The sequence below is a fragment of the Heloderma suspectum genome, chromosome 8, assembly GCF_057233095.1.
Source record: "Heloderma suspectum isolate Gila_16-S chromosome 8, 16-S_ref, whole genome shotgun sequence".
Classification (NCBI taxonomy): Eukaryota; Metazoa; Chordata; class Lepidosauria; order Squamata; family Helodermatidae; genus Heloderma; species Heloderma suspectum.
Window position 1 is genome coordinate 40,091,789 of NC_139465.1, and position 13,436 is coordinate 40,105,224.

Sequence of the window (13,436 nt, forward strand, 5' to 3'; positions counted from 1 at the left end):
CAGTAAACATACAACAACAAGAACAACTTAGAGAGCAATCCCATGAGCCCTAGACAGCGTATGGGGGGCCATAGAATAGCTCGGATTCCTAGATCCAAGGCTGGAGTTAGTGTACCAACCTCAGACCCAGGAGTCCGACCTTCCTGCCCCCTCCCCTGCACAGCTGCTGTGGAGAGAGCCCCGCCAGCTGCCAATCTGAGGTCGCAAAAGCAACCTTGGGGGGAAAGGAAAGGGGTGTTCCATGGGCGGGGAGGGGAGGAGACTAGAGAGGCCGCTGTATGAGACTCCCCAGCCTCCTTCCTTCCCTGGCGCCTCAGCTAGATGGGTGAAAACGTCCCTTTAGCTCACACGCAGAGCAGGAGGCCTCCTTCTCTGCACTGGATACGAGTTTGGAGGCCTACAAGTATAAAGCGCGGATGCGAAAGGATTGTGTCCTTAAGTAACAAACACTCTGCTGCCTTTTCGTGACAGCTAACTCCTGCTGCCTAAGGAATAGACTTGGAGGTGGGAAAAGGAGGACACTGGTGGAAACGGACTTGACAGATCTTCCCACCCCTAGTTCAATCCCTGGCATGTCCAGGTGGGGCCGGTCCAAGATATTTTGCTGCCTGAGGCAAAGCAGGAAGTGGTGCCCCCCTCCCCAAGTCAAGGTGTTTAGTATCCAGGTCTGGCCAAGTTATTTTGGTACCTGAGGCTGAAAATCCCATAAGTGCCTCTCCCTAGGAGTAAGAACGCAATAATAATAAATTAAGTCATTAACAATTTGCTGCCTTTTCATGTCACTCAAAATCTGCTGCCTGAGGCAGCTGCCTCACTCTGCCTAATGGTAGGGCCCGCCCCGTCTCCAGACTGAGCTAGGAAAAGACTCCTGTCTGAAGCCCTGGGGAACAGGAAGGGGGGAAGGCACGTATGTGTCCCAAAAGAGAAGAGAAAATATTCTCAGGTGCCTTAAAATGCTCCTCAAAAAAGTTTTTTTTAAGACAGAAGCAGCACTGGAAGGATTCTTTGTGACACATTTAGAAAAAGATAAGTGGCCCCTGAGGAAGGAAAGTCCTTACTGAAACGCATTGGGCATCAGGTTTTTTCAGGTACCTGAGAATATTTTCTCTTCTGTTTTGAAATCCTGGGAGCCATTGCCAAACAGTGACTCAGTATAAGGAAGCTTCATATGCATATTAAAAAAATATATTTTGAAAAATTGTAATTAATTGGTGGCAGCTTTTATATTGATCAAAATGTTTTTAACCTACTAAATTTTGCAGCCCTATGGAAATGCTAAACTTTCACTTTTCTGCAGCAGCTTAGAGCTCGTGATGGGGGAACCACGGATGCTCAATTGAGCTCGCTGCAATTCTCCAAACATCATTTCAAAGCTCAGTTCAGCTCATTCCCTTTCTCATTTGTGACCTGGTTTTGGGGGGCAGGTTGTTCGGTTGAATGGGGAAGGTACGCATTTCGAATGGAAAAGCGTGCATTTCTGTGCACAATTTTCACAAGTGTGTACTTTTCCTCCATTCACTAAAGTGTGAAAGTGCACTTTTAAAAAAGTGCACATCTTTAAAGTGCATATTTTTTAAAGTGCACATTTTTCAAACATGACTTCAAGTTCAGGAATTTGCAAACATTTTCTGAGAACATGAGCTCACGTTCGGGGTTGCAAACAGGGCATTTTTGAGTGATTTGTGAACTGAAATGAAATTCTCACACATCCCTACTCAGAGCAAGCTGGAAGAATAAATAAGATTGCCAATTCGAATCCAAACTTACTGACTGAATGAAATAGGAATCATGAAGAGGATCCAGAGACAAATGCCTCCTGAACTTAGACATTTGTGGAGCAGAGTTCCCATCACCCAGCATGAGAGGTCTGTTGAGGGAAGGAAGATAAAATACTTCATCCCAATCATTCTGCCGCAGGAGTCACAAGAACATTATTATTACCAGCCCAATGTTTCTGTGAATCTTTCTGGAGCATGGTTGCCAACCAGGGAAGGAGGGGGAAAAAAGAACGGGCCCTGCTTGTGTTTTGATCGATTGGACAGCTCCCAGAATTTTGAACGTATTACCAGATTTTTTAAGTAGATGTCAGCATTATAATTTTTATTTAAGGATAAGCAGACTTTAGGCTTGGGGATCTACTTTGTCTTTCACTAGACCCCCAAGGCCCACCAACTACAGTCAGGTGAAAAACAGTGGTTCAGAAGGGCAGACATAGAACTGTGGAATAAGAGTGCCTCTGAGCATATGCTCAGCCCAGGAAATTGCTTTTAGCACCAGAACTGGAGCTTTGACACAAATCTCCTCCTATTTCCCCCTAAGGTTTCTTGATCTTGGGAGCCTAACTTAGGAGAGGAAAAAGGCTTCTTCTCCCCCTTATTGTTCAGCTATTGGGAGTCAGAACTCCTTGCTGATCTACTGTAAAGCACCCAGAGATCGATGAGTAGTTCTTTATCAACTTCTGCCCACCCCTAATTTAATGTACAGACTTGAATTAAAATCACGTAAATCATTCCACATCATCTTAAAGGTGCAACTGGAGTCTTTTCGTGCATTTTGTGAAAATAAAAGACTCATGCCTGTGCTTGAACTTGGTAAGTCGTACATGTGCACTAAAAAACCAGGTTGTTGAGCTCAGCCTCAGCTCCCTACTCACATATTACTGCAGAATGCGTGCACACGTTTCCTCAAAGCCAATAACCCAGGCTCAGCTGAGCTGAGCAAGCAGGGTGGGTGTTAACAGAGCAAGCTTTGTAGCCTGTGTGATTCTTTCATCTCACACTATATATTAAGGTATTTATATCCTGTAGGACAGCCTGGCTTCCTACTGATAAGTTTGACTACAACTCCCATCATCCCCCAGCCAAGCATGGCCTTTGGGGTTGCAGCAGGCTACTGTAGACAAAGTCCTCCCAAGGCAGCTTACAAACCTAAGCATGAAAATCACAATGCAATACAACACAATAAACAAAGTTAAAAACATACGTCAAATATATTCAGCCAGCATAAATGCAGAAGTTTTTTTTTAATGTTTTTACATTTGCGTTATAGGAGTATGATGCTATAGCCCTATCATTCTATAATAACTTTTCTTTACAGTAGCATTATAGCATAACAGCATATTGCTATTTTTTAAAAAAGAAAATGATATGACGCTATCTTGCTAAAATGGCGGTGAATGAAAAGGGTCCCCTCACCCCGTACAGACATTTTAAAACTATATATATTGCATTATAATATTACAGGGGTAGAGCACTATAGCACTACTATTTTAATACTTTATTTTCAAAATATAGCCAGCAAAGTGTTTTAGTGCCATGCTACATCAGACCACGGTCCATCTAGTCCAGCATTCTGTTCACACCGTGCCAGCCAACCGCCCGCGGGAAAGCCACAAGCAGGACACAAGCAGCCCAGAACAAAAGCAGAGTCTGGAGAACAGATCTGAAAGCAGCAGGACTGAGATCAGTCTCAAAATCATAGAACAGAATAGTAGAATCATAGAATAGTAGGGTTGGAAGGGGCCCACAAGGCCATCCAATGGCAGGTGGCATTCTGACAAGGATGAGAAAACCTGTGCTCAGCTCAACGTTGGCGGTTTGCCAAGGCTGCAGGAAGCACAAATGGTCAAAAACACAAGTTGGAGTAATCTAACTATTGTTCCAGGTCGTGGAGACCCCAAGTGGCACTTTGCCATGCAGAGTTTCCCATTATCTGCATGGGCTATATTTCTAATTTTTTTAAACAGGGAAGAGAGGACAAGAGGTTGCCACTAGGGAGCGGAAGCAGCCAAGAGTGAGAGAGAAACCAGAAGGCCAAGTTAACATAATGTAGGCCCTCGGGCCTGTAAGCAAATTTACAGTAGTTCTAGAGACGTTTAGCGATCCATAATGCTCTCTGCTTTGTTTCGTTATTAGTTGCAATTCCTTGCAGCTGGACCTCTCAGCTCATAAGATGAGTCAAAGGCCGGTGTAGCGCCCCCTCAGCACATTCCAGAGTTAACGAGCTCTGGTACCGTTTATCTTATCAGAGCCTAGGATGTGCCTGAGAGCAAAGCTAAGCCACTAGTGTCTATGCTGAGAAAATTCCGATAGTCTTGCTTCTGCCAAATATGTTACCAAGAGCTGCTAAGCTATGCTGGGAAAGTTGTAGATGAACTCTAATGTTTCCACCTGTCATATTACCTCACTGGTATGCCTGAATAACATGTATGATATAAAAGTCATCTTGCAGCACAGCTCTTTGTTCAGAGTATTGTCTGATCCAACCATTGGGTATGCCTGTGCGCTGTAAGTACTCAATAAAAATCTCCTTGTAAGCAAACCTGGATCTGACTTATCACTTTCTCAGCATCTCTAAATCTTGGAAGCCCATGGCCAGGGCATACACATTCCCAGACGGAGGAAAATGTTATTTGGTGTAGGGGATTTTAATGAGAAGAGATTTTTGCCAAGCAAGCAGTTTTGCCCATTTTAGAACAGCCGAACTTCCTCTTCTTGTTTCTCTCATTAATGACTACAATGTAGTGGCTCCAAAATTTGAGCAAAGGCCATCCAATGTATTCTCCTTCCCTTCTCTCTCCCCACCTCACCCTCTCACACACACACACACACACTCTCTCTCTCTCTCTTACAAATCAAATCAAATGTTTGATTATGTATACCTGTTTGAATATTGTTACACTCTCTCACACATACATACTTCATTCCTGTGTACTCATCACCTCCGACTGAGATTTCTACTGGAGGGCCAAGCATATGTGCTTAGTTGCTGAGCTGCAGCAAGAGTTGTGTTGGCTGTCATTGTGCCCATTTTTATCCCTGTTCAAATTATCTGAGAGAAACGCTGTTCAAGAAATGGAAATGTAGTCCTGTGGAAGAAAACTTGATGAAGAAAATGACCAAACGCAAGCCATTTTCAACTATGACGCTTAGGACTTCTGTTAGAGTAGCGCAGTCCCTGTTCACAACACCTTCCACGCCCCCCACCCCATGATCCCTCTGTGGTTGTCATGAGGGAGCCTCCCTCTCACATCCCCTTTCTCTTCAGATTTTCTTCTTTCAATCCCCTGTATGCTACTAAAACAAAGGTCCCAGCAAGCTGACAGGGTGGTTCTCCAAGGCCACTAAACGGGCCATGTCAGCAGCTCTGACTCATCAGTTCATCCCCATTCATTTTACTATCACCATGGTACCCAGGTCCGGTGATCCACCACGCCACTTGGAGCCCAGCTCTGGCATTTTTCAATGAAGGGCGAGTGAGCCCCAATGCCCTCCTCACCCACGCGTGCATCACATGAGGTCACTCACAGTTTTCTCTTGATTCCAGCAGTGCTGGGGCTTGACTGGAACTGGCCGAACAGAAACTCAATCAGCTGTTAGGGGAAATCAAGGAGGGCCATGTGTCAGTCAGCACAGTGATTCAGCAATCCACTCTCCCCTTTCTGTTCACGCAAGGAGCTCCCATTTTGACAAAGTAGAACACAGGAACATAGGAAGCTGCCTTATACTGAGAACATTGGTTTATCTAGCCCAGTATTGTCGACACTGACTGGCCGCAATGCTTCTCCATGGTTTCAAGCAGGAATTTTTCCAGCCCTACCAGGAGAAACTGGGAACTGAAGCTGGGATCTTCTTCATGCAAAGCAGCTGCTCTACCACTGAGCTTTCCCCAGTGGCAGTGGGAGGAGAGGATGGGGGAAGACCATCTTTCTGAACATGAACATAAGCTCACACCAAAAGCATGTTCTCTCTCCCTCTCTCTCTCTCTCATACAAATGCATAGAATGTGCATGTTAGGGATGGGGGAGAAATCTGTTCAGTTCTCATTTTAATTTGCATTTTAATATGAACATACCTATTTTCATACTTTCGAACCACTATGTGAACTGAAACTCAGTTATCCTTCAAAATTTGCACTTCTCTGAATTTTGCAATGGCGTTCTCCAGTCAAAAATGCATAAAAATGATGTTCAAAAATGTGTTAGGGAAATCGCTTGCAAAAATGCGTATATTAGGCAACAATTCAGACACAAATGTACGTAGTAGGAGAGATGTGCACAAAAGTGCTTGTGAATTGTCTTGTGAACTTTTAAAAAATCTCAAAGTTGGGGATGAACTGAAATTAAGACTGGAAAAGTTCTCAGTGTTTGAGACAAACTGAACAGAAGATTGGAAAAATGAGAAACTAAGAAAAATTGAAATGGACAGTTTCATCTATCCCGTGTGTGCATGTGTGCACGCAAGCACATAGACAGACAGATAGACAGACAGACACAGGGACATCTTTCTCAGCTCTGAGATCCTTTTCACAGAGATACCAGGGACTGAGCCTTGGAACCTCTCTGTATTCCAAACATGCGCTCTGCCACTGAGTCATGCTCTCTCCCTCAGTGTGAATGAAGCTGCCTTAAACCGAGTCCGTCGTTTGGTCCTTCTAGCCCAGAGCTGTGTACACCAACCTGCCCCAAAATGGTAATGTCCAGGTGTGTTGGACTACATCTCACATGATCCCCACCCAGCATGGAGTTGGCTGGAGATGATGGGGCTTGTATTCCAATACACCCGGAGCATGCCAGATTGGGGAAGGTTGGTCTACACAATTGGGCAGCAGCTCTTCAAGGTTTCAGGTATGGATGGACAGATCTGTCAATCTCTGTCTTGCTGAAATTATTGGTTTACTGAGGTCAGTCCCATTTTGATCTGTTTCCACACAAGCGTGCGAGTTCTTTAAAAAATCTATATGAACTTTCGAATGAATATTCTGCAATTTGAGCACTCATGTACGCGTTTTTGTACGTACATACTTGTACGTACGCACCCATTGACTATAGAGTGTTTGCATGCATTTTGGAAATGTGCGTATGTTGTCAAAAAATTTTTTTACTCAATTTGCAGCTCCTGGATTTTGCAGAATACATCACAAAGTTGGAAATGCATGGATTTCTGACCACAAATTGCATTTTGGTCCATATTTGGATTCTGGAGCTGCAAATTTGGTAAATCTGTAAAAAAAAAAATAACCACCATTCAACAGAGCTAATATCTCACACATCCCTAGTTGCCATCCTGGCAACTGCATAATGGCACTTCATGGCTGCTGGAGCACTTATGCTTGGTCTGAGGTGAGTCTGGATTCTAGAACCCAGCTATAGGAATCAACAACAGCTATTTTAAGCATTATGGCTTTTCCCAGACGAACTTTACAAACTGTGGTTTTGTGAGGGTGCTGAAACTCTGGGAACATTCAGACATTAAGCTTAAAGCAGCTCATGGTCCAGAACGCTCATTCATCTTACAAAAGCTTTTTGTATAGACAAAATTCTTGAAAAATGAAAAAGAAACAGGCATGAAATAAGTGCCTGTCTTTTGCTTTCTTTTCTGCATTCACCGCAATCAGACATTCACATGAGTAGCACAAGAGGGGTTTGTGGGCCATTTAACTTCACATATGAAAACATTTTAAATTATTCCCACCCCTCACCCTGGCACAGAACTGCATTTTCCAGAGTTCCTTGAGATGACCTTGACAGTGAAACTCTTTAGTGTGACAACTGCAGCAGACTATCCCACATAACACCATCTCCATCCAATAGAGGACAGCCAAAGCAGCAAAGGCTCCCTCAGATTTCTTCGTTGGCACCAATAATTACACATTACCTTATTGATCACTTTCTGGTGTTGTGAATGATTCTGCCTGAGACACACAACTTCCCTCCACAAAACTTCGTTCTGCCTGAAAGGAATGAAGAACCCCGTGCTGAGTGCACCATCTTTTAACGATTCCCAAGAAGCACCGACTTACGCACTTGTGGGCTTCAGCAATACGGACTGCAATCTGACCTAAACACACTTACTAGGGCAGGGGGTGGGCAACTTGCGGCCCTCCAGATGTGTTGGCCTACAACTCCCACCAGCCCTAGCCAGCATAGCCCATGGGAAGGGATCACGGAAGTTGTAGGTCAAAACATTTGGAGGGCCACAAGTTGCCCGCCCCTGAACTAGGCAGTAAGCCCCATAGGGCATAGTGAGCCTTATTTCTGAGTTAACATTTGTAACAGAGGGCTGCATTCCCTCATGGGAGACCTTCTGGGTTCCACGTGCCCCTGGTGGGCAGGGCCAGAGGCAAAAGTGGGTGGGACCAGTACTTAAACTGGGCAGAACCACCCCATACACTCACCCTCCCTCCCTCCGTCCCTCCCTCCCATACGCAGACACACACACAGTGTGTTCCATTTTACCCCACCCCTTCCTGTGTGTTCCATTCTTTCTCGCTCTCTCCTACCCACTCTTTCTCTCTTCCCCCCTTCTCTCCCAAGCTGCCTCCTCTCCTCAGTTGAGGGGAGGCTATGGGCCAGACAGAGAAGCCCCATGGTCTACACCTTGCCCATAGGCCAAAGGTTCCATACCCCTGATTTATAGGATTGCACTGACCATTCAAAAATCATAAGAGCCAGTAACTTTGGCAAAGAGGTGGAATTACCCAGTGAAGTACAGGAAAAGTTGGACTCATTACCCTTTTATAGTACTTGGGACTTCGAGAAGTATTGGCAATACAGAAGTATTTCCATGAGGTTGCATAACCAATCACAGCTTAAGGATGCAATTCTATGCATTTGTTTAGACAGAAAAAAGTCCTACAACTCCCAGCATTCCTCAGCCAGCCATGCTGGCTGGGGAATGCTGAGAGTTGTAGGACTGTTTTCTGTCTAAACATGTGTAAGATTGCACCTTAAGTAAAAATGTTGTTGCATGTCTTCCTTCTATTATTATTATTATTATTATTATTATTATTATTATTATTATTATTATTATTATTTATTACATTTCTATGCCACCCAATAGCCAAAACTCTCTAGGCCGTTTGGACATATGGACTGCCACTACCTCTAACACACAGTAAGATTGGGAACAGGCCTAGAGCCCATATGCTTCTGTCCTCCCTCAATGAGTGTAGAATTTAACACCCAAACAGGGGAGAGCCTACAATTATTTGAATGCCCAATCTCCTTTAGCCTGGACACTGAAATCACAGGTCTGATATGCAGAGTACGGGCGATAAAGCATGGAGCATGGATGATCAGGTAGCTACAGGATCTTCTGGTTCGGGCATTGCCTTCTATGGAAAGGAGTCTCATCCAAACAAGCCCAAAGCAACACCCCTGTTGCAGGTATACGAGATTTCCCCAAGAAACGTGACGTATGATTCACTTACTGTTTCATGTCCTGCATTTGACATTCCATTGTCTCTTGCTGGCTCCTGAGGACCTGGATCTCATACAATAACCTGCTAAGGTCTTCCTGGCGCATCTTGGTTTCTTCGCTTTTCACAACTGATACCTGAAAGAAACAACGGAAGAAAGAAGCTGAAAGAGAAGGATGATATACGCAGTGGAAGGGGCAGAGCTCTCACTATTGGGAAGTTTCTCCTAATGTTTAGCCAAAAACTGTTGTTCAAGGTATATTCCTTACAAGGAAACCAAACTTGTAAAGCTTTGTAGTTCATGTTTGAGTAACATGCTGTATTGGCCCCAGGAGCATAACCAAGTCACCTGTAGTGTTAGAGGGCCTAGAGATCCTTAATGCCTTGCTTAAGTTATTAGTGCAATTCCCTTGCTAGTAAGCCTCTGAGCATGTGAAGATGGGTCAAAGGGCCCAGCACATTCCATACTAATGAGTGAGAGTGTTATCAAGCACTCTGCCTGGGAAGCGAAGTTTGTTTACAGGTGGCTGTGCTGAGAACCAAGTGCTGCTAGTCTATGCTGGGAATGAATGCTAGATGGCGCTTGCTTCTGTCATGCTGCCTCACTGCTGACATGTATGGTATAAAACCCATTGTACCCCATGGCTCTGGATTCAGAGAAGCTGTCTGATCCAACCATTGGGTACGCCTGCGTGCTGATAGTACTGAATAAAGTATCTCCTTGTAAGTAAACCTGGGACTGATTTATCACTATCTTGGCACCTCTAACCTAAGAGTCTGAAGCCCACGGCCGGGGCAATACACATGCCACTGCACAGGGAAATGGGGAGCCTGAAATATAGGCTTTGTAGAGCATCGGCTTGTATGCAGAAGGTTGCAAGTTCAGTTCCCAGCACCTCTGTTTAAAAAGGGGTCTCAGTGAGCACGTTTGGGAAACACTTCTGAAATCTGACTGGCAGCAGCAAGATCTCAGTAGATGAACTAATGAACAAGTGATCTGTCAGTATAAGGGCAGCTGTATGTGTGTGTGTGTGTGTTCATCCATATGTAGATTTCCCAGCAGCTCGTGATTTCAATTACTTGCATTTCCTACCTTCCTCTTGATGTGTTCCAAGAGGTGTTCATGGCCTTGTAGGAAATAAAGATGCTGGAACTCCGTGTCATCACGTTCAGGCTTGACAAGGCCGCCTTGCTCAATATTCACCACTTTCCTAAAGCCATCTAAATGGACAAACAGAAAACTGGTGAGAAAACTGGGGGCCAATTCACACATTAGCTATACACCTAAGCATGTGAAATGTGTGAATGTGACAAACATGCGTTGGCAAACCAGGGCCAGCTCTTGAAGGCAGTAAGGCCAGGCATTTGCCAGGACCCAAGACGAGCAGTTGTTCTACCTCTTCAACCTCATCATTATTCCCACTTTGCTTAAGAACATAAGAAGAGCCCTGCTGGATCAGACCAAGGGTCCATCTAGTCCAGCATTCTGTTCACACAGTGGCCAAACAGCTGTCGACCAGGAACCCACAAGCAGGACATCCTGCTGCCCATGTTCCCCAGCAACTGGTGTACATACGCTTACTGCCTCTGGTACTGGAGGTAGCACATAGGACTAGTAGCCATTGATAGCCTTCTCCTCCAGGAATTTGCCTAACCCCCTTTTAAAGCCACCCAAATTGGTGGCCATCACTACATCCTGCAGTAGTGAGTTCCATAGTTTATGCGCTGTGTGAAGAAGTCCTTCCTGAATCTCCCACCAATCAGCTTCATAGGATGATCCCGGGTTCTAGTAGTTTGAGAGAGGGAAAAAAATGTCTCCCTATCCACGTTCTCCACACCATGCATAATTTTGTAGACCTCTATCATGTCTCCCCTGAACCTCCTTTTTTCCAAGCTAAACAATCGCAGCTGTTGTAACCTTCTCTCAATATAAGATTGTGCCGTAAAACTGCAACCCTTGGCATACTTACGTGGGACTAAACCCCACTGAACTCAATGGGACTTACTTCTGAGTAGACATACGACCGCCCTGTAAGTCTGCAACCCTCAGCACACTTACTTGGGAGTAAGCCCCACTGAACTTAATAGGGTGCTCTGTAACAACAGAGGAGGTTGCTTCTGAGCTTGGTGGGGTGGGGGATAAGATCTGTCTCCCTTTGTTGCAGGGAGGCATTTTACCCTCTTCTCCCTCCAACTGAGAAATGTGTTCAAGCATTTACATGGCAGACACCTGGGGATCGAGGAAAGTCCTTCCTCAGCAAGACTTGAGCGGAGGCAAGAATTGCAATTGGCAGGCGATTCTTGCCCTTGTGCCTGTCAAATCCGCTTCTGCACGCCCGGCTCCTATCCCGCTATTGGAGAATTTCACGGGGAGATCATGGCGCTCCTGTTCCGTGGGCTGGAAAAAATACTACATTTATTGCGTTTGGGGAAAACACGGGACAGGCTGGAGGGAAATGTGGGAGACACCCTGGAGGGTAACGCCATCATCTAAAGAGCCCGTAAACATCCGTGACAGAGCCTCCTCAACAGCAAGATAAAAGCTCCATGTGACGAACCCCTAAGAATCCATCTAGCTCAACAATCTCTTCACCAACAATGGTGAATCGGAACCAGTTTATAGAATCAGCAAAATCAAGATGTAAGCTTTGTCTTGGACTATACTTCTTCAGGCTGCACGGCCCAAAGGGTGGGGTACATTCTGGGAACAGTCTGGGAAAAGATTTATTTACTGATCCCATTGATCGTTTAAACGGGCCCTCAGATACTTCAGAGACGGAGATGATGAAGAGGGCATGATCGGGGTATAATAAAATCAAGAGCCGAAGCAGGTCTGTCCTCTCAAACACTTCTTTTGCAGGTTGATGTTGTGTATTCTCCTGATAATGGACTGCATCCAATAGTGTCCATTTGCTGGCGAAATTCATTGCCCCGTCCCCCGTGAAGCCCCATGCACCCCACAAATCTGCTCCACAGGGTTAGGGGGATCCTCCAGCCTGCTCGTGTGACCTTGGATGTAGGCCAACATTCAAATATTTCCTATACTCTGCCATGCTGGCTGGGGATGATGGAAGTTGTAGCACAACACATCTGGAAGGCACCAGGTTGAGGACGCATGTTGTAGGGCATATACTCAGTTCATGCAGGGCACTGCTGGGCCTCGCAATCACCCATCGTGAACAAAGACTGTGCCTTGAAATAATCCTAACATTTCTTTGTGGCTGCATATTGCAAGGGAAAAACAATAGGTGTGGCCAAGATGTCTTTTAGCAGCTCTTCTCACTAAGAAACATCTGCTAAGCTTCCAGAAACACACACACACACACACAAAACCTCAGGGTTCACCAGGAAAAACCACTAATATAACACAGTTGACAATATTTGATGGTTAGCATGCAACAGTATTTAATATTTGATGGTATTTCATAATTTAGTAATTGCATTTTTATCTGACAGTCAATTTGCAGTCATATTCAGTATTAGACTGCATTTCATAGATAATGACTGCATTCAAATGCAACACTGAACTATGGTTTAGCGTTGCATGAATGAGGCTTCCCCCTTCTTTCTCTTCTGATGGAGCCGTGAGGAAGAGATTAGAAGCTTTTGCTGATGTTCTTAACTAACCACAGTTTGCGATAATGTCCAAACTTTGACGTACTGTGGTGAGTCTTAACTATGGTTTACTGAAACAACCCAACTTCAAACTGTGGTTTCTGAAGGTGGCTTGTTTCGATAAACCATAGTTAAGACTAAGCACAGTTTAGGGTTTTGGATGTAATACTAAACTGTCGTTAAATGAAAATTGAAGTGAAGCATCCAATCTCTTCTTCATGGCCACGCTAAAGAAGAAGACGGGGAGGCAAAGCAACGAGCTCAAGCCTCATACACATAACATCAAGCAATAGTTCCGAATGTCACGTTCGGCATTTGAAAGGAGACATGGGAAAATTTGTTAAGTTCCTCAAATATTTGCAAATATTCATTTACGTTCTAATGAAATCTGTTGTGGTTAATTTCCATTATCTGGGCACACAGACGCTGTGCTTCTCCAGCTATCATGACTGAGAGACACTAACAGACCTATCTTCAGGGCTGTGCATAATCCGGCTACCATCATAAACGATGCCACCGTACCCGCAGTTTTTGCGCACACAAACATCATTTTCTCAGACATTCTTGTCCTCTTCCCCCCAGTCTACATAAAGAATGGGGCACCTGCCCAGATATTGTTGGAG

The 13,436-nt window shown here is 44.8% G+C and overlaps 1 protein-coding gene across 1 annotated transcript in view; it reads right to left on the bottom strand.

The window, feature by feature from the left end:
* The window catches only part of HSF4 (heat shock transcription factor 4), a 34,483-nt gene that overhangs the window by 11,847 nt on the left and 9,200 nt on the right, over window positions 1–13,436 (bottom strand). The window contains exons 3-7 of the mRNA XM_084812051.1: window positions 10,292–10,419; window positions 9,211–9,335; window positions 7,656–7,731; window positions 5,307–5,371; window positions 1,768–1,867 (exon numbers count right to left, since the gene is read on the bottom strand). Coding sequence (XP_084668177.1) covers window positions 1,768–1,867; window positions 5,307–5,371; window positions 7,656–7,731; window positions 9,211–9,335; window positions 10,292–10,419 — 494 coding nt within the window. The remainder of the gene's footprint in view (window positions 1–1,767; window positions 1,868–5,306; window positions 5,372–7,655; window positions 7,732–9,210; window positions 9,336–10,291; window positions 10,420–13,436) is intronic.